We start from the raw sequence: 26,345 nt of genomic DNA, 5'->3' as shown, positions 1-26,345 counted from the left end.
GTCTGTCTTTGGATTCACAAAGTCAATGCACAGAGCCCTCTAAGGCCATGTTTTCATGTTTAGAATGATATACTACTGAGAACAGACTTCTAGTTGCCAAGAGGAAGGCAGGGTAGGGGAGGAAAGTAATGGGAGTTTGGGATTAGCAGAGGCAAACTACTATACAGAGGATGAATAAACAAGGTCATACTGGATAGTACAGGGAACTCTATTCAATATGTGAAAAGAATATGAAATATTAAAAGAATGTGAAAATATCTATATATGAATACATACATATAATTGAGTCATTTTGCTATAGAGAATAAATAACATGATATTATATATAAATCGTACTTCAATAAAATTTAAAGAATCATTGTATAGAATGATCAGAAATAGGGTTGTCTAATTATACAGGATTCTCACATAATTCAATTATTTCCATTTCTTTGTCTATGAAGACACAGCATTATTTGGGTCCTAGGGAGGCTGTATTTGGGCCCAGATTTCTCGACTAATCTGCTCAAGAAAGGTACAGATTTCCCTGGGAGCCCTAGATCCAGATTTCTAAACAGGTCAAAGAAGCTCTGCCCTACTTTCGAAGGTCCTTGTGGTCACCTAAAATGGTGGTTTGCCAGCCTCCTTTTTCCATGCCTCGTCTGTCTTCTCCGAGCCCAGAGAAACTTCCGAAGGAGAATGTGCTACGAGTTGGGGACACATCCAGGTGATCCTCGTGCAGCAGGAATGGCACTCCCATTCTCCGAGGCCGCCTCTTCCCCGTGTGGTGGAATGGGATGGAACCTTTCCTCTCTCTGTCTTCTTTGCGGCTCTTGAACTATAGGGATGAGAGATGAAGGTCAGGCACAGGGCAAAGGCAAGGTTACCATTTGCTTCCCAAAGGGTTAGAGTAAAATTCAGGAAATGTTCCAGGAAAGGAGACCCAGAAAGTCCCCAAATGGCATCCAGTAGAGACGGAAGAAATTTCCACAATGTGCAAAGGAGTGAAAGAAATTAAGAAAAAGGTAACATATTTCCTAGGTTTTTCTGCCAGATTGGGTTTGAGGAATGTTTCTCCAAGTGTGGTCCCTGGACCAGCATCAGTGCCTGGGAAATTGTCAGAAATGCAAAGTCTCAGGTTCAACCGCAGACATACTAGATCAGAAAGCTTAAAGGGGAGGGCCCGCAATGTTTAACAAGTCCTGCAGGTGATTCTGATGCTTGGTAAAACTTCAGAAACCCTGGGTTAGTATATAGGAGCCCTGAGTCATCACGTAGACAAGCCAGTCTTTTTCTATTCCATTTTTCAAGACAGATGCATTGTTTCAGCCAAATGACTTCAGATGCATACCTCTATTCATAGGAGAGGCAAAGAAGGTGCAGAATATGCATTGGCACAACCCTATGACTCCTATCAATCAAAGAAATTCAAGATCCAGTATATCTAAGAGCTTAGAATTGCTTGAAGTTTTTAAAATGTATTAATATCTGGGCCTAATCTTCAGCAATTGTGACTTCATAGGTCCTGGGTCAGGCCTGGACCCTTGATTTATTAAAAGTTCTGCAGAGAGTCTCATGTGCAATCAGAACTGAAAACCTCTTCCCCCCCCACCCCCCCACCCCCGCCGATTAACATTTTTAGAAAAACTACAGCATTTGTCTTTTACTGCATTATCAATGTTGCATAGCAAACTCTGAGCTTATAGATAGGTTGGTAATTCTGTGTTCTTCATTGACACAAACTAGTCATTTTGCAAAAGAAAAAAATAAGCCACCACACATACATTATCCTACACATCTTATTTTCTATTTGATTAGCTCCATTTGCTTATAAAAAAGAGAGGCGAAGAGTAGATGAATAAGAGCATGAAATGTTTAGTTAGAAGACCTAGTTTTGAGTTTGGACTCAACCTTTCTAAAATCACCTAAAGTTTCTAAGGTGCAGTCTTATTTCTTTTTTATTGTTGAGAATAATAGTTAACATTTATTGAGTGCTTGCTAAGTACTAGGCCCAGTAAAGACTCTACACACATTATCTCAATTATCATAACCTTTTGAGGTAAGTATATTATGTACCCATTTATAAATGAAGAAATCAATATCATTTGGCCAGTATCACATGGGTAGAAAATGGTAGGAGTGGAATTTGAACCAATCAACTGACTCCCAAGTCAGTTTATTTATACAAAGACTCAACCTTTAATTTCCCAGTTTTAGTGTTGTAGATTCTTGTGGATGTGCAATAAATGTTTGCTGAATGGAAACCTATACTCTCACTCACAAAGAGAAGTGATGGTATTAACCTAGTGGTCAGTTATAAGGATTTACTACATTATCACAAAGCTTGGTTTTTCTGTTGCCTTTAAAATGGAGATGACTTCAAGAATGAATGTTCTATGATGATCCCATCATTCTAAGAACTGCAATAAGACTCAGGTTCTTAGGTGCAAATTGTGGAGAATAAAAGTCTCATTGGATTAAATAATAATTATTTATATGAAGTGCTTGGTAGAATGAGATGAGCTACACAAATGTATGATACCATCACTGCTACCACAACTATCTCCATGACCACACTACTAGAAGCACTTTACACATATCATCAGGATTGAGCTCCGTAACAACCCACATAATGAGCAAAATGGGAAGCACTCGTGCACAGGGAGGGAATGTGAAAAGTCATGCTGCCCAAGGTCATACCGCAAGTCAGTGCTATAACTGGGAGTGGACCTCTATTCTGAGGTCCCTTCCTCAGCCCACCTGACTCAGCACAATCAGAAGCATTTCATGCCCTACTGTTTTTTTTGTTGCTGTTCTGGATTTTTTTAAGAGGTTCTACTCACCTTCTTAAAAATGTTCATGCCAAGATCTGAAGAAAGATCCGGGATGGCAGACCTGCGTAGATTCGTCAATGAAACCTTGGAAAAGGCTTCAGGACTGAGAGATTTCTCCTCTTCATTACACTTCATGGTGAGATCCTTAATAGCCAATAAAAATAGATTAATGGTCAAGAACTTAGAGATATATTTCATATTAATTGTAACTTCTCTTTGAAGATTTCAACAGTGAGATCACAAAGTTCCAGATTTAGGAAAGCCAAGAAAATAAGAAGGAGATAGGAATCTCTTTTTCTATTTTAACAATGTGTTTTTCTATTTAATGATTCACCAAAGGAGATATTCACTTTGGGCAGAATCATCTATTACTAAAACAGAATATATTTCCTTTTCATTCTGATATCACTCCTGTTTATTTTCAGAATATGCAGACATATTTCAGATACAGCCAATTCACATTTCAATAGACTCAAACAACTGCAACACATTGCAGATCATACTTTACATATTTAACATATTGAAAAAGAGAACAAGTGTTTACGCTGCTATTAGTACTTTCATTTATCAATAAGTGATTTTCATGGGGATGTCATCAGTACATATTCAGTTTATTACTTCAAACATCTATAATAAATAACAAGACTATATATCAAAAACCAATATTATGAAAGGTGACATTGAGGCACGGGAAAATTTTGAGCTATGCAAAGGAAGTTAAATCATATTCAGTAAAACACCAGTGTCATGTACTTTATAATATTGGTAATTGACAGTTATATACAAAAACTCTTTATTAACTAGCACTTTGATTAGCCAGAAGACCCATTTTCCATTACTATGGATCAACAGAAGCTTGCTCTAGATTACAGTGTAAGAGGCATTTAGAAAGCACTTCTTTGGATGGTCAGTTAAATGCAAAATGGAATTTTGCAAAATAGAATAGCAAAATGGTCAAGTAGTAAAAGATGGAAAGTAAAGGATAATAATATCAGAGGAACCCACCAATCAAACAGTCAACAATGGGTTAAAAAAGAGCTGGACACGGAGAAGAAAAAAAGAATCTGTTATGGCAAAGTTGTTTGTTGAAAAAACAATGGACCCGAGAGGCTCTTACTTGGGTTTTATGTGTGTTCACTAGTGACGGAGCTGCTGCCACCATGGAGCTACTCCTGGGTCTGGGCAGGAGAGGAATATCTGGCTCTGGGGGCTTTTCTGGCTTCTCTTCCAACATGTGTCTCAGTCTTTGTAGATAGTACATAAGAGACCACTGAGTGCCTTCCTCAGACCAGTGTGGCTGGAGTAGGCAGCGAAGAACAGCAACATCAAAGTAGGTGGCATAGCGGGACCTTTGGCATGGAGGTATCACAAGGGAGACCCTGTTTCCAATGGCAGAAAGCACATGGTTATCCTAGAAGTCACACGTTCCAAGGGGTGGCAAAACATGGCTTATAGCTCCGCTTTTGTCACTGGTTCATTTAGTCGTTTACTTGTCTCTTGTCAGTTTCATCCTTCCATGCTCCTAACTGGTCTCATTCATTCTACTTTTACTAGATACTACCTAGAAGTAGAGACACTGGAGAGAGTTTTGAAGGTCAAGTAGCAATTATCCAGGCAAAACTGAGGATTGGTCAGGAGAGTGGGTCAGCATTTCAGTCAGAGGAAACAATGCCTATGAAGGAATGGAGTTTAAAAAGAAGTCATGAGTTTCAAGCAGGTGGAGGAGAATCAAGTAGTTGATACACTTAGTGAGTAATTTGGGTGGTGGTGGACAATGATGAGGGTCTATAGAAACAGATGAGGTTCATATTATGATGTTTCTTTTATACTAAGCCATGAGGTTGACTTGTACCTTGATAGAAATGGGAATAATCCTTATGTGTACTTCATAAGGATTTTTAAATTTCAATTTGATAATATTATGTAAAGGAGCCAAGGAAACTGTATAGAACTAAACAAACAAAAGCCCTTAAACTTACATGCTGTCCAAAAGTCACCTTATTAACATACCAAAAGATAGTTGTTCCACTCATCACTTAGGATACCCTAAGGATTGTAAGGACTTTGTGCCAGAAACAAGGATGAAGACAAAATATTATATATTTCTTTTTATAAATCACAGTATCACAAATTCTGATGAATTTCCAAAGAAATTAACTGAATGGATGAACAAAAAAATTGGGAGTAATCAAGAAAGGTTTAACAGGAAATGCAAAGAGTATAAATTGCAAGATATTAATCTGTGTTTTACAACAATAATATTTAGTCAAGAATTTAAACAAGAGTTCAGTGGTATAAAATATGAGCTATAAAAGATTCAAGTATTTATAAATATTTAATATATATAAAGATCAAGAATCAAATTACTTCAAAGAATATACTAGTCAATAAATAATATTGGCATAATTGATTTACTTCTCAGGAAAAATTTAATTTAGCCTATCTTAAATTAATACATTTTATTCACCAAATAAAATCAAGATAGATTAAAATTTAAATGCAGAAATATAAAGCCATAGTAGTACTAGAAAAAAATGTGGCTATGTTTCTTTTTTTAACTGACATGGAGTGCAAAAGGACTTTATAAGAATGTAATGGTCCTGAACTTAAAACAACACAAATGTACATCAACAGGTAAGTGAATAAACAAATTGTGATATATTCATATGACAGAATATTACTCAGCAATAAAAAAGGAGAAAAGTATTATATTCAATAATTGTGCTGGGTAAAAAGAGTATGTTTTCATTTATACAAAATTCTGTAAAATTGCAAACTAACCTACAGTTACAGAAAGCAGATCAGTGGTTGCCTGTAAATGAAGAAAGAGTGGAGTTCAGAGGGGGAAAATTACAAAGGGCACAAGGACATTTTAAAGGGTGATGGATATGTTAATTATCTTGATTATGGTGATGTTTTCACAAGTGTATATAGCAGTATATAATAAAGCACAGAGTGACTGGAGCTGAAACATTGGAATTTCATTAATTCTGACTGCGTAGGTAAGAATTCATGTTATACTTTCAACAGTAGCCATATAATAGAAAACTTTCTTCCAAAAGAAAAAACAAGGAGATTAGAGAAAATACAATCAATTGACAGAGAAGGAAAAACATAAACATAAAATACAGAAGTACATAAAAAGTATAAAATAAAATAAAATGGAAAATATAAATCCAAAATGTCAGTTATCAAAATGAATACTGAATACATTAATGGGATAAAAGACAAGAATGTTTACATTGGATTTACAAAACAAGGTTTAGTCACATTCTAATTATGAAATAAAATCCTAATATTTGAGGGCACAGAAAGTTAGGAAGGGAGCGAATAGGTATAGATATATAAATGTAATTAAAAGGAAGTTGGTGCAGCAATAATCAAAAAAAACTTTAAGGTAAAAAGTATTGTTAGGGGAAGCACACTGATTGAAACCGCCCACCCTGGCCAGGCACCATAGTAACCATTTGCATGAGTTGTTTTACGACAGGAGGTCCTGGTAAGGAACATGGAACTAATAAGCCTCCACCAACTGGAAGAGTTCGGGAAAGATCAAAAGGAGACACTATATGTCCGACCACCTTCCAGAATCCTCTCTGGCATCCATCTTAGTTGAACAAGGTGTGCACCACCAGGAAGGACTCTGAGTCAGAATGATTGGCTAAAGACAACCCAGAAACTAATCCCATCACCATAAAACCCGAGACTGCAAGCCATGTGGCGGAGCTGTTCTCCTGGGTTCCCTTACCCTGCTGCTCTCCACTGGGGTGCCCTTTTCCAATAAAATCTCTTGCTTTGTCAGCACATATGTCTCCTCGGACAATTCATTTCCGGGTGTTAGACAAGAGCCCAGTTTTGGGCCCTGGAAGGGGTCCCCCTTCCTGTAACAGTATTATTAGATATAAAGATGGTTACCATAATGTTAAAAGGAAAACTAAGCCAAGAAGCTATGCTAATTCTAAACATGTATATACCTAATAAAAATGTTACCAAACACTTAAAGCAAAACCTAAGAGACATGTAAGGGGAAAATAAACAAACAATACTAGCAGTACTTTAACACACATTTTTCAAGCAAATAAAGATGAATAAGACTATAAGTAAGTCACTGCAGATGGTGACAGAAGCCATGAAATTAAAATATGCTTGCTCCTTGGAAGAAAAGCTATGACCAACCTAGACAGCATATTTAAAAGCAGAGACGCTACTTTGCCAACAAAGGTCCGTCTAGTCAAAGCTATGGTTTTTACAGTAGTCATGTATGGATGAGAGAGTTGGACTATAAAGAAAGCTGAGCACTGGGGAATTAATGCTTTTGAACTGTGGTTTTGGAGAAGACTCTTGCAAGTCCCTTGGACTAGAAGGAGATCTAACTAGTCAATCCTAAAGGAAATCATTCCTGAATATTCACTGGAAGGACTGATGCTGAAGCTGAAACTCCAATCCTTTGGCCACCTGATGCAAAGAAATGACTCCTTGGAAAAGACCCTGATGCTGGGAAAGATTGAGGGCTGGAGGAGAAGGGGACAACAGAGGATGAGATGGTTGTGCGAGGGTAACAGGCAGGAATGCCAGGGGTCTCCAAACAGAGGAAATATGCTGCAAGTGTCAGACTTTTTTTCTCTCTCTCGTAAGTGGCAAGAGGAAACAAATTACAAGTGTCAGATTTTTCTCCCTTCTCTATGCAAAATTAAAAGGAAGTTTTTCTTAAAATTCTGTGTTGCCATGACGACACCAGGTTCCACCTGAACTTAACTTTTCTCAAACCTTGAGCTAACAGATGCATTTTTCTTATGGAAATGTTTTTCTTAAGCTATGTTAATGAACTATGTATTTACCCTAGACTCTTGACTTTCAAGTGGGTTCCCCTTAAGACTCAGAACTGATAAGGGCTCAACAAACCGGTATGTTTTACTCATACATTGTTCTCCTAATCTATGTTAATGAAACTATATATTTACTTGGAAACCTGCCTTTCCTCAAGATTCAGTGCCTGGGATGACTCACCTTGTGCCAACGTTATCTCAAAAATGCATGTTGTGAGTGAGGGGCCTGGTGCCACTGTAAGTTTTGAGACATTTCCTTTCTCTAATTAATAGCTTGCTGATAGATATATAACGTATTGTTAAAGGCTCACAGGGGAGCAACTCTTCCTGCCCCCTTCTGATGTCTATGTCAGAAGCTTTGTCTATCTCTTTTATATTTTAATAAAACTTTATCACTCAAAAGCTCTGAGCAATCAAGCCTTGTCACTGGCCCTGGATTGAATTCTCTCTTCTGGAGGCCAAAAATCCTGGCATCTTTCATGGCTCAGCAACAACCTTTCAGTTGGATGGCATCACCGACTTGATGGACATGAGTTTGAGCAAGCTTTGGGAGTTGGTGATGGACAGGGAAGCCTGGCATGCTGCAGTCCATGAGATCGCAAAGAATCAGATACGACTGAACAACTGAATTGTACTGAACTGAAGACCATAAGAGATCTGAATACTATGTTTAACATTGTTTTCTTGTACCTTGAAATGTTTACAAATTAAGTCTCAAAAGAAACAGAAAATTCAACACCTCACATAAACCTAGCACTTTAAACCATAGTTGAATTCCAGTAGAAATTAACATCAAAAAAATAAAGCTCTAATTAGCCAATTTAGAAATACACTTTGAAATAACTCATGGGTCAAATAAAACGTTGCAATGAGAATTTTTAAAGTATTACATGGAATGATGATTCCACATATGAAAACTTGTGAGATACAGATAAAGTGGAATGAAAAGAACATTTAGAGTATTACAAGACTATAGCAGGATAAAGGAACCATAAGAAAGTGAAAAATAATGAAGTAAGCATCCTCTGCGTTGGCCAAAATGTTTGTTCAGGTTTTTCCCTAAGATGGAATAGACAAATCTGAATGAAATTTTTGGCCAAGCTAATATTCAAAGAAGTTAAAAGAAAAAAAGTAATAAAACCCCAAACAGTACAGAGAAAAGGAAAGTAAAAGAGGAGAATATACTAATAAAATAGTAAACAAAGGAAAATAGGATTAACAAAATCAAATGTTATCTTTTGACAAAATTAATAAAAATTAATCAAGAAATACAATAAAAGGTATGATCAAGATACGATTGCTGAAAAAGCAGACATAACTAGATATGGTGATGGTTTCAGAAATAGAGGAAAACACTATGATTAATGGGATTAAAAGTTTGAATACCCAGATGAACACATATTTATCCAACTGCACTGAGTCAAGAAGAAATTAAAACCTAAATAGGCCCACCACCTTTAAAAATGGAATTGTGGTAAATAAAATTTATTTTAAAAATATATCAAGCCCAGAAAGTTTACAGTCAAATTTCATTAAACATTAAGGAAAAGGGAATTTCTAGTTTTTGGTTTTTTTTTTTTAATTTTTAAAAATTTTTTTGGCATGTGGGATCTTAGTTCCCTGACCAGGGATTGAACCTGTCCCCTCTACGTTGGGCGCACCGAGTTTTAACCACCTGACTACCAGGGAAGTCCCGGGAATTTCTAGTTTTATACAAAGTGTTCCAAAGACAGAAAAAGAAGGGGCGTTCATGAGACTATTGTAAATTTGCTACTGAAATCAGACAAGAACAGTCAGGAGAGGAAAACCACAAGTCACATTTTTGAGCATGGATGTAAAAATAACAAAATATTAACAAACTCCATCCAGCAATGCACAAGTTAGGTTTCCCCAGGAATTTAAGGATGGCTTACTATTAGAAAGTCTATTAAAGTAATTTACTATCTAAAAAAAAATTATAGGAGAACATACCCACATGATTTTCTTAGTAGATACAGAAAACCTTTTATAAAACTTATTATTAACTTATTAAAATTAATAACAAAAATCAGAAACAAGCTATAATAACAAGACAATAGGATATTGGTAGAATCAGGCAAACAGGGAGATGCAACAGAATGGAGAACCCAAAATCATACTCTCACATATGTGTACACTGACACTAATACTCAATAAAGTTACACATTTGCAGGAAAATAACCATTCAAGAAATGGTGAAGGAAAAATTGAGTTATTTATGTGGTAGAACAAATCCTTATTTCATACCATCATGTATCAAAAAAAAAAAAAAAAGGGCAACTTTAGATGAACTAGAGACTTTGGAAAGGCAAAACAGAAGAACACTAAGAATATTTATGACCTAGTATGAAAGGATCCCAGGGGCTTCCCAGGTGGCTCAGTGTTAAAGAATCTGCCTGCCAATGCAGGAGACATATCTTCAATCCATGGGTCAGGAAGATCCCCTGGAGAAAGCAATGACCACCCACTCCAGTATTCTTGTCTGAGAAGTCCCATTGGCAGAGGAGCCTGGAGGGGTATGGTCAATGGGGAGTCAAAAAGAGTTGGACGTGACTGAGTATGAGTGAAAGGATTCTTAAAGAAGATAACATCCCCAACTATTTTAAGAGAGTACTGATAAATTTGACTATTCCAAATGTAAAACTTCCATTAAAAATGTAAACAAACTGAAAAGTTTACAAAATGTAAAACATAATTGTAATGTATTTAGCCTGCAAAGGATTAGTCTTCTTCCTAATAAAGAATGCTTTTAAGACAGTAAGAAGACAAATAGCTCAAATGGGGCAAAGGGTATGGAAGGAAATTTCACCAGAAAGAAAACTTAAAGAGGGAATAAACATAAGAGCGACTTCACTTCATGAATAGTCAGGGAAATGTAGACTTAGACCACAATGGGATACCACTTCACACTCAACAGATCTGTGAGACTATAGAAAACTGAAGACGCTGTGTATTACTGAGGGTAAAAATACTCGGGAATACTCATACACTGCTGGCAAACTCTCTCAGGGTGCAATTTGGTGGTATCAAGTCAACGTTAGCCCTTATCTTATGATCCAGAAATTCTAACTTAGAAAAACTCTTGCTCATGTACACAGGAAGATATGCACAAGAATGTTACTGCAGCAATGTTGTTACAATAAAAAAAGACTAGAGAACATTCTCAAAGGCAGCCAAAGGAGAACGGGCAAATAAATGCTGGTAGTATATTCATTTAACAAACAGGAATTAGGTGTTATATGATCTATCAGACTGGGGTGCTTGTAATGTTCTGTTTATCTGGGTGCTAATTACTCTAGTGTATTCACCTGTGAAAATACATGAAGCTAACTGCTTCAGTGTTGTGTACTTTTCTCTGTTTCTTTAGAGAATTTTAGCCAACTAAGATCCTGAACTTTCTCAATATGGACTAAAAATCCACTATTTATATATACAGAAAGTCTATCCATATATACACTATACATATTTTGTGTAATATATACATTTTTATACAGAACTCTGTATATACAATATATATAAAATATAAATATATAATGTAAATATTTATATACGCAATTTGGGGGGCAGTGTATCTCTTATTAGCCTCCAACCCCTACTCCCTGACCCCATCCACTCTCCACCCTTCTCTACCTCCATGTCTGGAAAGATTAGTCTGTATAGACTCTACAGGAGGCTCCCATGCCTTTGGCTCCAGGATGAATTCTGCAGAAGGAAGCTCCCACAGGACGTGGGAAGGAAAAAGGACACCGATTCCTTCCCCAGACTCCTCCCTCCCAAAGATCTGCTTAGGGCTGTCATGGAAGGTCACAGATCTTATTAATCACTCTCCACAGAGTTCCCCACAGCTGCTGTCTCCCTTTGCCCCTCAAAGAGGGGGATAGAGAGAAGGGAAGTTGGTAAAAATGTAAAACTCCCAAGTCTTTTTTTTTTTTTTATAAATTTATCTATTTTAGTTGGGGGCTAATTACTTTACAATATTGTAATAGTTTTTGCCATACATTGACATGAATCAGCCATGGGTTTACATGTGTTCCCCTTCCTGGACCCCCCACCCACCTCCCTCCCCATCCCATCCCTCTGGGTCATCCCATTGCCCCGGCCCTGAGCCTTTGTCTCATGCATCCAACATGGAATGGTGTTCTGTTTCACATATGATAATATACATGTTTCAATGCTATTCTCCCAGAATGTCCCACCCTCACCTTCTCCCTCAGAGTCCATAAAATTGTTCTATGCATCTGTGTCTCTTATTCTGTCTCGCATATAGGGTTATCGTTACCATCTTTCAAATTCCATATATATGCATTAGTATACTGTATTGTTGTTTTTCTTTCTGGCTTACTTCACTCTGTATAATGGGCTCCAGTTTCATCCATCTCAGTAGAACCGATTCAAATGTATTTTTTTTTTTTAATGGCTGAGTAATATTCCATTGTGTATATGTACCACAGCTTCCTTATCCATTCGTCTGCTGATGGACATCTAGGTTGCTTCCATGTCCTGGCTATTGTAAACAGTGCTGCGATGAACATTGGGGTACACGCATCTCTTTCAATTCTGGTTTCTTCGGTGTGTATGCCCAGCAGTGGGATTGCTGGGTCATATGGCAGTTCTATTCCCCAAAACTCCCAAGTCTTATCCCAAACTTACTAAGCCACTATTGCTGGCAATATGATGTAGGAGTTTTTATAATATCTCCAGGTAATCTTTTTTTTGTGTTGAAATATACTTGATTTAAAATATTGTGCTAGATTCAAGTGTATAGCAAAGTGATTCAGTTTTCTTATAGATTATTACAAGATGTTGACTATAATTCCCTGTGTTATACAATAAATCCTTGTTGCTTATCTATTTTACATATAATAGTTTATATCTGTTCATCCTATACTCCTAATTTCTCCAGGTAATTCTTAAATAATTTTAACAAGATTGGAGGACAATTGCCCTAGAGAAACAAATAATGCATGAATTTTGTACTTGTAAGTCAATATTCAAAACGATTCCTACATGGAAACACTAACTATAATGATATGTTGGCAGTTTTGTTTCCCTGAGGGTGCTAGATGATTATATTTATGTCTACACACAAAATTTATTTGACTGAAAGTAATTACTAATGTACAGTTGAATCTCATGGTCATTAACTACTTTCTAACAGATAAAGTCAACTGATAATCAGACGTACAACAGCCAAACTCCCACTGATAAAGAGCTGCACTCAGAGACTAAAAACGAGTCTGTAACTTAGGCAATCAAAATTTGCTAAGTAAATTCACATTTCAATTGCTTAATATTTGGCCACCTGATGTGAAGAGCTGACTCATTGGAAAAGACCCTGATACTGGGAAAGATTGAGGGCAGGAGGAGAAGGGGACGACAGAGGATGAGATGGTTGCATGGCATCACCGACTCGATGGACATGGGTTTGGGTGGACTCAGGGAGTTGGTGATGGACAGGGAGACCTAGCATGCTGTGGTTCATGGGGTCACAAAGAGTCAGACACGACTGAGCGACTGAACTGAACTGAAAATTTAAAGAAACTCTATTTGAAACAAGAATGAAGTTAACAGGTCATTCTATAGCAAATATTATAATGTGAAGTACCTCAATTTTAAATGTTACTCAAGTCCTAGTTTATTTGGCTTAAAGGGTGAGTTACACTGGGGTGAATAATCAACAAAGGGCAAGAATAAACAATGATTTTTCACTTAGGACAGAACTACCAGACAATCATCTTGTCACTAAGTAACCAATAAAACTTATTGTAATTAACTAATCAACTATTTACCTAATTAAAGGTGAGAAAGAAACTTACATAAGTGAGTAAAGATGATATGAAGGCAACTCATTGTACAATATGATAGAATAGTTCTTTCCAACTTTAATATTCTATAAGTTATTTTGTAGGAAAAAAATGAAAAATTTCTGAAAGGATGAATACTAGTTTTATTCTAAATGGTATACGTAAAAGTAATGAAGAAGAGTATATATACAAAAAAATGATGTTTATATCTACCTGGTAAGCTCCTGGATGATTTTCAATTTTTAAAAAATATTTGATACCTTAAAACTTTTTCCATAATTACCATATACTTCTTTGATATGCATAGAATACATTACGACAAAAAAGAGTATGAAAAAAAGATAAAAATTGTTTTAGTATATTTTCCAAGCAACTATGGCTTTAAGGAAACCAAGTTATTATTAATTAGTGTTGGGAGATGCTAGTAGAGTGCATATGAAGGAGGAAAACACTTTAGAAATAACAGATAATCTGTGGAAATTAGTCCTGACCCCGTGCAGTACTTAATGAATCAAAAATTAACTCTATGCATATGGTAACTAAAGATGAAATCTGACATTAATTTAAAAAAACTAGCTATCTCTTCTATGATTGCAGAGTTCCAGAAAGAGTGATGTTTGGTTCAGACAAGGTCAGGACAAAAGAGATGGTGAATTGGATTTCTTTGATAAAAGCAGATAGCTTTTGTTCTTAACATATTTGCATTGTTTTGTTATTAAAGTTCTCTTTATTTCTGATTAATACATGAACTCCTCCAATGAAGACACATTAGCATTAGCATTTTCTAAAAGGTCTACCTTGTGCATTATTTCCATGGCAACCAGCCACTGTAGCTAGGCAAAGAGGAGACATAATTCATTTTTCTAAAGTGCCACTGAGTTCATATCTAATTCACACATGTAGGTTTATGTGTGCTATGGGTGACTGTGTACATATATCTATGCCAAAGAATGCATATATACATAGATGATTGAGTGTGGCAGTATTGAAAAATGGGAAAAAACAATGTCCTTTCACAAAGAGGAAACTTTGAACATCATTGTTAGCTTTGTCTTTACAGGCAAATCAAAATAAAGCCATTAACAATTTTATCAGAGGAAAAAAGATCATTTGCTATTTATATTTGCAAATTTCCATGCTTATTATGGTTGAGAAACATTATGCAGGAAATTTAAGTTCCTGGGTATTTAATGACCTCAATATTTCACCCTAACATTGTTTCACAATTTTTTAAAGTCAGGCAGAAGCACAGTATTATATTTGAGGTAAGAAATCATATTTAAATTAAATTCCTTGGAATATGTATAACAGAATTAGTGAAGAAGAAATACGAAGATACTTAATAACATAATAAAAATATAGACATATAGTCATCTATATATATATATCTCAATACATAAAATGATGGTTACATTGTTAGCATTGTTGCTTATTGAAATGAGCCTCCAAAATAGCCCTCAATACCTGCCTTCTAGTATTCACAACCTTGTGCAATGTCCTCTCACACTATACTAGGATTGGTTGGTGTGATACACAGAATACAGAAGAATTGATGGCATTTACCTTGGTAATTAGGTTATAAAAGATACTGATGATTCCATCTGGAGATTAGGTTATAATAGACAGTGAAGCTTCCATCTTTGTTCCTCACTCACTGTCTTGGATAAAGTGTTTTTGGGGAAGCCAGTTGCCATGTCATCAGAAGCTTTTTGAAGAAGCCCCGGTGTTGAAGAACTAAACCCTTTGGTCAACAGCTAGATGAATCACCTTGAAAGCAGACTCTCTAGCCCATTCAAGTCTTCAGATGACTGCAGATCTGGCTTGTATATTGAGAGACCCTGAGCCACTGTCATTTAGCTAAGCGGTTCCTGGATTTGAGATCCTCAGAAACTGTTTGAGATAATAAACGTCTTTCATTTTAAGCTGCTAAGAAATTTTGTTAACTTGTTGTATTGCCGTTGTTAGCTAACGCAGATTTTGGTATCAAAAATAAGCATGGAAAAAGAAGTGTCAAGTGCAAAATTGAGAACAGTGAGCTTGGGCATGAATGATCATGAAGACTTAGGTATGATGACTAAGGAGTTTGAAATGTATCCTAAAAGCTATGCATGACCACCGAGGATTTGTTAACAAGGGAATAGAATGATGAGATACGTATTTTAAATTACTTTTGTAACATTATATAGGTAATGGATTAAAAGGAGGCAACACCAAATATAGAGATACCCTTAGGATCACCTGCAGAAATCCAAATAAGAAATGATAGGGATCTGAACTAAGTCAGTGACTGTAAGGTTGGAGAGGAGGAGAGGATTTGAGAGAGATTAAGAAGGAAGAATGTAAAGGTCTTGGAAGGGAGTAAGCCTCACATTATTGACTAGGATGTCTGGGTTGATAGTGGTACCATCTACTGAAATACAGGAGGCAGGAGAACGCATTTGGTTTTAGACAGACTGAGTCTAAGGTACCTGGGAGGAACAGGAAGAGCTTTCTATCAGTCTCTTGATTACATGGGTTCGGAGCTTTAAAGAGTTGTCTAGGTGAGATGTAAAGGTTTGAGGGTCATCAACATATAGTGAGTGACTGAAACTATGGCAGCAAATAAGGCTACTCAGAAGGAGAATGCGGGAGGAGAGGGAAACACCAACAGTAAGAAGAGGGCCATGGAGAAGTCAAAGGAAAAGTCTGCAAAGATTCAGCTTGAAAGGTAAGGGGAAAGAGACCAGTATAACATGCAAAAGAAGAGGAGAAAGAGACAGGAAGGACAGAGTGGCCATGGGAGTTAAAGTGCTAAAAGATCCAATTAGGTTAGAACCAAATATGGACTATATTGGTCTATTGGGAGAGGTCAGGGGAAGGTGATGTTAAGCATTTGTTCTCAAAAATGACCAATTATGGCAAATAACCACAACACTTCCTCCTTTAATTTAATGAGGGATCAAAAAGAAAAGAGGTTTCCATAAAAACATAATTAAGAAGATGGGTAGGTTGCTATAGGAACCACTGTGCCCCGCCTAAAGACCTGTCTTCTTGTGGAAGAGTAGTGAAGAGTATAGACCATGGAACTGCCTAGATGGAGCTCAAATCTAGATCTGCTTTCTAGCTGTGTGTCCTTGAATGAATCATTTAATCTCTCTATGCTTCAGTTCCTCATCTGTAAAATGAGAACAGTGTCTTCTTCATGTTGCTGTTGAGAAGATTAAATTTATTTACTTATTCAGTGCCCTTCATTAAGGCCATGTGCCAGGCATTAGAGATAGAGCAGTGAATAAAAGAGATTTGGTCCCTCTGCTTATGCATTTTACAGTCTAATGAAGGAGATAACTATTAGACAACTAATCTATTAGTTGTTGTCTAATCTATTAGACAACACAGGTCTTTGAATTATGGTGGCCATTTGTACTATAAGAGAACACAGCAAGTTCTGTGATCAGATTTGAAATTTGCCAAAGCTTTTCTAGGAAGTAAGGAAATGATATTTAAATTGAGTCTTGAAGAATGAGGAGCTGGTTAAGTAAAGAGAGATGGAAGAACCATCCAGGCAGATGGAATAACATACTCCAAACCTCAGAGCTAAGAGGAAGTACACTGCATGTGAAGAACTCAAAAGACATTGGAGTCTAGTGATAGGATGTGAGTAATCGCCTGATGTCAGACAGGAGAACTTGATAGCAACCAGATAATGTGGAGCTTTGAGGGGTATTTCAAGGATTTTGAATTTTATCTTGATAGCTGTGGGCAGTCATTGAAAAAGTTAAAGTATGAGAGTGGCATGATTTTTTTTCATGACTCTGTATATCCTTTATTGGGCAGTTACAAGAGTAAATAAGAGGAGACTAATAAGCAGGCTGTTGCAGGACTCCAGGCAGGAGGTGATGAGTGGCTTGGACAATATGGTGGGGGCCACAGACATAGGTAGAAGGAAGCAGGTTCAGAATACTTTCATACATGATTTTTCTCAGTCTTCCTCATGCCATAAATTTAATAACTACTCACAGAGTTATTCAAGCCAAAAACTTAAGTTATGCTTGATTCTTTTCTTTTTCTCCTCTTCACACCTAGTCATGGCAGCTCTATCTTCAATATGTCCCAATTGCAGCCTCACCTCAGCCTTTCTACCCTTACTACCTCCACCCTAACCAGGCCACCTCTTCTCCCACCTGGACCATGGCAAGTGTCTCCTAACTAATCTCTGTGTCTGCTTTTCTTTCCAAGTCTATTCTCATAAACCATCTGGAGTGATCTTTAAGAGATATAACCCAGTGACATTACACTCTACTGCTCAAACAACTCCAATGACTTTTCATCACACCTGGAACAAAATTCAAATTTCTTACCATGGCCTCCTGGCTGCTCTGTGATCTGACCCCTTATGGCCTCTCTAGCTTGATTCCCTCACCTTGCCCATTTGCTCATCCCTAGCCCCTGGTCACACTGGCCTTCCTTCCATTCCTGGAATACACTGAACTTATTCTTACTTTAAAGCCTTTAGGCTTATTCCCTCTGCCTGGATTGCTCTTCCCAGATCTTCCTGAGGCCATCTCCTCCATATTATTTAGGTCTCTAATAGAAAGAGCCCACCCCGTCCTTGTTCGCCTTCTTATTCTTAGAGTAAACTGAAAATAATTTGTTTATGCTTTTACTCTCTTTTATCTGTCTGGTGCCAGAAGAAGATAGATCATTTTAGAACAAAAAGGCAAGTTAATACTGAGAGGAAATATCTATGGATCTTTTTCCAGGGTGGGGAGAGGTATAAGGACTTGTATTCAGAATACATAAAAACTCTTATGATTCAATAATAAGAGGACAAATGGCCCAGTTAAAACTTGGGGCAAAATGTTTAAATAGATATTTCACCTAAGAAGATACTCAAATAGCTTATAAAGACATGAAAATATACTTAACATCATTGCTCACTAGGAAAATATAAATTAAAACCACAGTCAGATCCCACATCACACCCACTAGAAAGGCTATAATAAAACAATAACACATTCTGTCAAGGATATAGAGAGACATGAACCCCTAGACGTTTCTGGTGGGGAGATAAAATGATATAGCCATTTTTCAAAACAGTTTGATAGTTCTCAAAAATAAAAAAATTAAACTTAAATTTACCATACAACCCAGCAATTTCATTCCTAGGTGTCTATCCAACAGAATTAAAAACATTTGCTCATCCAAAAATTTATATATGAATGTTCATCAAAGTATTATTCACAATAGACAGAAAGTTATAAACAACCCAAACATCCATCAACTGATGCATGGATAAACAAAATGTAGTACATCCAAACAACAGAATATTGTTGTATGGATATATTACAGCAATAAAGAAGAATGAACTATTGACATATGCAATGATCTAAAACACCACGCTAAAGGAAAGAAATCAAATGCTTTTAAAAGACCACACATGGTATGATTCCAGTTATTCGGAGTATCCAGAACTGCAACCATGTATAGACAAAAAGCATGTTAAGAGATCATCTAGATCAGGATGTGGAAATGGGAGTGACTGAAATGGAAAGAGGGGATATTTTGGGGGGTTATAGAAGTGTTCTGAAATTGAAGTGTGTTAATAGTTGCAGAATTTTAGAAATTTGTTAAAAACCATTAAATTGTACACTTAAAAGGGTGAATTTTATGGTATATAAATTATACTTCAATAAAGCTATTTTAAACATACCTCCTTTCAAAACTATCCATTAGACAGTAACCTTATTTGAAAACAGGTATATACAAATGGTCTCCTCTGTTAGGTGGAGTTTATAGATGGGCACAAAGGCAAACCTCATGAATCTAGGTTTCCATCAGGGAGCAGGAAGAAGTGGGCTAATGTTTGTCCCTAGAGAAGGCATTGGTAAGCAAATTCACTATGACACCAGCTAACAGAGGCAGCTTTGGAATGTTCACAAAGAATAGATTCCTAAATTTCATGTGTACTTTAGAGGCACCCATTCTTAACACAAGGATCTGCTAGTACAAAGTATTTCTATACATTAAAGTGGATCCTTTCACATTCCTGCAACATAATCTTTTGGTAGCATCATTTGAGCTTCCACTTTTAAATATTTAAAATATTATTCAGTTCAGACATCTCATTAAATCATGTCTTACCACATCTGCCTGAATGTGTTTAAATGAGCTATTTATAACTCATTTCTGGACATATTCACCTAATTATACTCTGACCCAGAATATGTATGCAAATATCATACATTTACACATTTTAAGAGACAGAGAGGCTATACAAGCAGCGGAAATGCATATTTAGTTTTGAGGATATGGAAATACATTTTTGTCCATCATATTACAGTCATGTACCTGGAGTGTGATGGTCCTCTTTCCTGGGAAGTTTGGGAGGACAGACTTCCATCAAGGGAGTTTCCTCGGTGGCAGCCTGAAATGGTGGCCTTGGGTGAGATGGAATCTGACTGGAACGTTTCACAGACCACTTGGAGTCCCTTTTGGGGTTGGAGATAGTAGATTAGTGTTTTTTTTTCCTTCAGGAATATCTTCTAGAATTATCATATTATTCTACATATATTGTTTTTTAAATTTTAAAAAAAATTGCAGCATAAATATGTCATAGACAAAGGGATTTTGCCTTCATCTAAGAAGGAATAGAAACAGGCTTCTAAAGAGCCCCTGTATCATTAGAAACCTTTTAGGCTAAGTAATTTTATGTCCTTTATTTCATTTTGCCCTTGATTCTTTTCTCTTTTCACCTCCATATCCAGTATCTACAGAAGAAGAGCTACAAACCAATAATTCATCAAAGATATGTCAGTACTGAGGTGAATGGAATAGAGGCATGAGGCAGAAAACAAGGGTAAGTGAGAAACAGCTAATCAACTCAAAGCCAAAAGATGAAAATGAAAGTGCAAGGTTCAGATTTTTTCATCATTCATCAGAGGGGAGATTAAGACATTTTTCCCAAATGAATACAATAACCTTTATTTGTAAGCACAAATTCATTTCACTTTATTGACAGACTAGGTTACTTTAATTACATTTATCTAATAAATGTAATTTTGCCCAATGTGAGAAATTTTCCCATCAGCATTACAGATAAATTTCTTTGCTAAAAGATAGACCCACAAAAACTGATCATAGCATTTTAACCCCTTACATTTTCTGTTGTATTTTCATATGTAAAATAAGAAAGTATTGTTCAACCATGAAGCATATAGAGGAATAGAATACAGCTAGAAATTTGATAAAATAAGTCTTCTGAATTTGATCAAAGAATCCTTTAGCAAGAACATACTATGTATGTTTCATGTAAGATGCTTTGGAGATAAAAATATATTAGATGAATCTGGCCTTGAAATCAAGAACTTACAGTTAAGTTTTAAAACAGGTAAGCACAGATTATAGCATCATGTCCAATAGAAGTACAACTCAAGCTACAAATAGGAGACACATATCTTATTTTTAAAATAGTAAAATGAAATAGATAAAATTAAAATTTTAACTATATATTCTGTTTAATCTAAAATTTTAATTTCAACATGTCATCAATATAAATATTAATAAGATATTTACATTTTCTTCAAAATATGGTGTACATTTTACACTTAACACCAGTTTAGACTATTTAATCAATACAAAATAGTCATATTTTAGTCATAAGTGCTCAGTAGCCAAATGGACCTAGTGGCTGTCATATTGGACAGTGCAGGTTAAAGCAACTAGATAAGAGTTCATGGGGAGTCAAGGTCTAAATTGGTCCCTAAAGGAAAGATACAATTTAGATAGGTAAAGGGAGGAAAGAGAGCAATCCAGTATGAAGGAACTGTCTGAGCAAAGTCTCAGAGACTAATGTTGCAAGCCCTGCATCCTGGGAGCAGCGCTTTACTAACTGAAGGGATAAAACGAGGTAACCTAAGAAGGATGATGCTAGGTGGTGGAAGGCACAGAGAACCAGGGAGAGGAGTTTGGTCGTGAGGTGAGGGGACCCACTAAAGGCACCTAAGGAGGAAAGAATGCAATAAAAGGATGGTGCCTTGTATATAATGAGCCTCTGTGGAATGATGAGTTAATAAATAAATGATGCATTAGGAAGATTAATCAGGCATTATGAACTATATTTATATGAAGCAGGAGAGGCTAGAGGTAGAAAATCCAATCAGGTGGTTTCAGCTGCAATCTACATAGGAGGACCTGGATTTAGAAGATAGCAGTGCATATCTGAGCAACAGAATGAAAAGAAAACAATATAACTCAGCAAGAAATCAAATGGAAAGGATTAAAAAGACTGAAATGTTGAATTTATATATTTCATTGTATCTAAGGTGTCTTCAGTTATAAGACACCGTTATTTGATGTATGATCTAGAAAAAATTCTATTAGTTAAGTTCTTAGTAGTGAGGACTTTTTATTTTATAGTTATTAAAAAGGTCTACTTAGCCTTATTTATGCAGATCTTTTGATTATACATCCACCCCATGCATGTGCATGCTCAGTTTTTGTGTGACTCTTTGTGACCCTATGGACTGTAATCCACCAGGCTCCTCTGTCCATGGAATTTTCCAGGCAAGAATATTGGAGTGGGTTACCATTTCCTTCTCCAGGGGATCTTTCCAACCCAGGGATCGAACCTACATCTCCTGTATATCCTGCATTGGCAGGTGGATTCTTTACCACTGTGCCACTTGAGAAGTATAAATACATCCCATGTATATGTAAAAAGGAAAATATAAGTGAAATAAATTGGTGTAGGTATTCCTAAAATGTTTTCACATTTATAAATTTCAACTCAGAGCTGTTGATATATATTTTTCCCATAGAATAACTTATGCTCCATCAAGAGTGTTATTTCTTAAAAGAGTATTCCACTATCCCCTCTGACATTCTCCTAAGCCACTGACCCTGATTCTGCAAACTTAGATGCCGAAATGATCACATTTTGCTGCACAAGAATGACAATCACATCAAGATTTCTACCAGGTAGAGAGATTGTAAGAGGCCAAAGATCATGAAAAATACACTATATTTCAAATGTGTTAAAAGTGAAAAAAATTTACATCTAATAATAGACGAAATATAGCATATAAATCACAGTGTCTATACTTAGCAATTGCTCTGTAGGAGACATACTAAGATGTTAACATGTTCAGTTTTGAGGGTAAAAAGGATGATGATAATGCATAATAATAATAATCTTGGCAATAATGCATGAGTTGGAAAGAGGATCCAATTTTGATGGATAACAGTAAATTTCATTTTCCACATGTTGAACTGAAAGTGAAGGCAGGTCATCTCACACATATTAAATTAATGATGGTATACATTCCTATGTGACTTTGAACTACCCTGGCCTTCATTTCTTTCTTTTCTGAATCAAGTAGTGCATGGTGAATTTACATTAAATTATATTCTGTTTTATTACACATCTTCTGTTTTATGTGGATTTGTCTTTAAACTTTAGTTTCCTTTAGGGGTAGGACTGCATCTTAAGCCTCCTCTCTACTTCCTCCTCCACACCTGCTACAGTACTATTTTACTTATATTAGGGTGACGGAGGAGCCTGGTAGGTTGCAGTCCTTGGGGTCGAGAAGAGTCGGACAGGACTGAGCGACTTCACTTTCACTTTTCACTTTCATGCATTAGAGAAGGAAATGGCAACCCACTCCAATGTTCTTGCCTGGAGAATCCCAGGGAGAGGGGAGCCTGGTGGGCTGCCGTCTATGGGGTCGCACAGAGTCGGACACGACTGAAGCGACTTAGCAGCAACAGCAGCAAATATTAAGAGATTTAGTAATTGAGAACAAGATACTTTAATGTGGAATGAACAATGATAGCTAACATTTATTAAGTGTTACATGCTAGCTACTGAGATAAAGCACTGGTCAAATCCTTCCCTTCAAACTTCACTATGTTCAAGGAATATCTACCTTTCTTCTCATGGTTATAATATACTCACCTCTCGGTGTCTTGTGTCTTGATTTGGTGATTCACAGGTCTGACTTTGACTATTGATAGGAGAGCTTCTCTTAGCTGCAAATATGGATGAAATCCCATAAAAAATTTTAAAAGATTATATAAATTATGTAAGGTATTTTATTTCCTGTTTTCTTTTATTTTTTACATATGGTAACATATATGTTTCAATGTGTGCATGCATGCTCAGTCATGTCCAACTCCTTTCAACCCCATGGACTGTAACCCACAAGGCTCCTCTGTCCATGGAATTCTCCAGGCAAGGATACTGGAGTGGGTTGCCATTTTCTCCTCCAGGGGATCTTCCTGACTCAGGGATCAAACCTGGGTCTCTTGCATTGCAGACAGATTCTTTACCATCTGAGCCATCAGGGAAGTTCATCTCTTTTTTTTAATCAAAAACCCATTTTAACAGATCATTAAAACCTTGAAAGAAGATATTTAATAGCAGACATTGTAAGAGAAATCAAACAACCAATGAAAAAATCTTTGCATTTCTAGGTTATCAATATAGATTTCTTCATCTATTCAGTCCAACTCAGTAGGTTAAGGTGCTGAAAAATTAGCCATACTGAAAATCATAACAGTTAACATCTACATAGTACCTAACATGAGCTTCCCACGTGACTCAGTGGTAAAGAATCAGCCTGCCAATGCAGGATACACAGGAGATGTGGGTTCAATCCCTGGGTCAGAAAATCCCCTGGAGTAGGAAATGGCAACCCACTCCAGTATTCTTGCCTGGGAAATCCCATGGACAGAGGATCCTATTGGGCTGCAGTCCATGGTGTCACAAAGAGTCAGACAAGACCAAGTGACTGAGCACACACAGTACTTAATATCGGTCAAGTTCTAAGTGGTTTTACATATATCAACTCATTTAATACTTACAATAACCCTATAAGAGCTTATGGTATATTACCAGACCCATTTTATAGATCAAAACGTTAAGGAACAATGAATCTGGGGCTTCCCTGATAGCTAAGTTGGTAAAGAATCCACCTGCAACGCAGGAGACCTTGGTTTGATTCCTGGGTCAGAAAGATCCGCTGGAAAAGGGATAGGCTACCCACTACAGTATTATTGCCTGGAGAATTCCATGGACAGAGGAGCCTGGCAGGCTATAGTCCATGCAGTCGCAAAGAGTCAGCCACAACTTTAAAGAAATAAAAGCACTTGGGGGAGGTTAGGTTATATACATGATAAAAGATCGGGGGTGAAGCCTGAACTTTTCAGGCACTTTTCAAGCTATCATGTTGTACTCTTTCTACAGTTCGACAATAGGGCTATTTCACTAGACAATCCCAGTAGTTAAATGCTTTGATAGCAAACAACAACAAACCTCCAGTAAAGCAAGATTGTTAAGGAGCTGCTACTCCATCCATCATAATTATGATTAAGATGAAATAATAATAATCTTCCTATGTGCCTGGCATTCTTCTAAGCAATTTTACATATATCAGCTCATTTATTCTTCATCATAATCCTGTAAGTACTTGTTACACTATATTTATATGGGAATTATATCTGTAACTCCCATGTTACAGATGAGGAAATGGAGGCACAGGAAGTTTAAATGACTTACCCAAAGTCATAGTACCCACAGCATGTGCTCCTGGTTTAGAGTTTCTCATCATGTAAATGAACACTGCACCCAGGGGCCCCTAGATAACTCCCTGGAGGAATTTTCTTCCTCTTGGTTTCTTAAGAGCAAATCACCCGTCACCTTCATTCCTATGTATGCAGAGACCATCCCACTAGGTGTTTGAGTCACAAACCTGTAATGATGTTCCTGATGGGCTTCACCAGTGCTGTGAAGCCGGAGACTTCAGGCTGTCTGTGTTCCCACATGGGCTGCCATATAACAAGTCCACTGGCCAGTCGAAATGTGAGGTCAGATTCCTAGAAGGAGAGAAAGAAGATCTATGTCCAAGAACTGGCTGAAGGAAACAGTCAATGCAACAATTAACATTTTTCACCCAATAGTTTGTGGCACAAGAGTGGCACAAAGAGATAGGTTCAAGAGTGTATTGTGCAACATGGGCAATATTGCCAATATTTTGTAATAACTACAAACAGAAAGTAACTTTTTAAGATTGTATTATTCATAAGATTATTTTCAAAGTAGGCTGATCTTCAAGATCTTCCTCCCTCACTCAGAAGAGTGTTTCTAGGGTAAATCTATAGGCTTAAATTATCATCATAATGGGCTTCCTGGGTGGTGCAATGGTAAAGAATCCACCTGCCAAAGTAGGAGACACAGGAAAAACTCAGATTCAATCTCTGGGTCGGGAAGTTCCCCTAGAAGTGGAAATGGCAACCCTCTCCAGTATTCTTGCTTGGAAAATTCCATGGACAGAGGAGCCTGGTGGGCTACAGTCCCTGAGGCCGCAGAGAGTTGGACACAACTGAGTACACACACATCATCATCATAATTACTACAAAAATCATGGTGATCTCCTTTAGGCAAATTTAGTAATTAATTAAGATGGAACTTTGGGCAGAGCACAAAATACAAATTATTGTTTTCTATTAGCACTCATTGAGTCCTTCTTATTTCAAGGGCCTAGGCAGATCTCTTTACTTGTGGTTATTGATATTGATATTATCCCTCTTACTGATTTAATTGTCCTTTTTCTCTCTCATAAGGCAATATCCTCAGATGCTGGCCATTTTGACTTTATATTCTCCAGTCCATCTCTTGTTCTTGCATTTCATGGAATCAGTAACCTGCAGTTAGACCCTTCTTAGTATATTATTTTGTATTGTTGCCTTCTCAACAATCTAATTCCCTGAGGGCAGAGATGTAGCCGGCATTCTCCTCCTCCACAACCTCTGTCACCATCACAATACTAAATTCAGTGTTAGGCATTGGGTGCAAAATAGGTGTTCAAGAAATATTTGCTGAATTGCACTGACTTTACAACCCATACTCA

At 36.8% G+C, this 26,345-nt stretch overlaps 1 protein-coding gene across 3 annotated transcripts in view; it reads right to left on the bottom strand.

The window, feature by feature from the left end:
- UNC80 (unc-80 subunit of NALCN channel complex) overlaps positions 1–26,345 on the bottom strand; it is a 207,337-nt gene that overhangs the window by 166,037 nt on the left and 14,955 nt on the right. For all 3 annotated transcript variants that reach the window (XM_081582692.1, XM_081582691.1, XM_081582693.1), the window contains exons 5-10: positions 25,188–25,311; positions 23,393–23,466; positions 19,789–19,928; positions 3,931–4,192; positions 2,823–2,957; positions 601–817 (exon numbers count right to left, since the gene is read on the bottom strand). In XM_081582692.1, coding sequence (XP_081438818.1) covers positions 601–817; positions 2,823–2,957; positions 3,931–4,192; positions 19,789–19,928; positions 23,393–23,466; positions 25,188–25,311 — 952 coding nt within the window. The remainder of the gene's footprint in view (positions 1–600; positions 818–2,822; positions 2,958–3,930; positions 4,193–19,788; positions 19,929–23,392; positions 23,467–25,187; positions 25,312–26,345) is intronic.

Source organism: Giraffa tippelskirchi, chromosome 3 (genome assembly GCF_054371585.1).
Source record: "Giraffa tippelskirchi isolate mGirTip1 chromosome 3, T2T-mGirTip1v1.2.pri, whole genome shotgun sequence".
NCBI lineage: Eukaryota > Metazoa > Chordata > Mammalia > Artiodactyla > Giraffidae > Giraffa > Giraffa tippelskirchi.
Note: the sequence above shows the minus strand (reverse complement) of the source record. Positions and strands in the feature narration are given on the sequence as shown.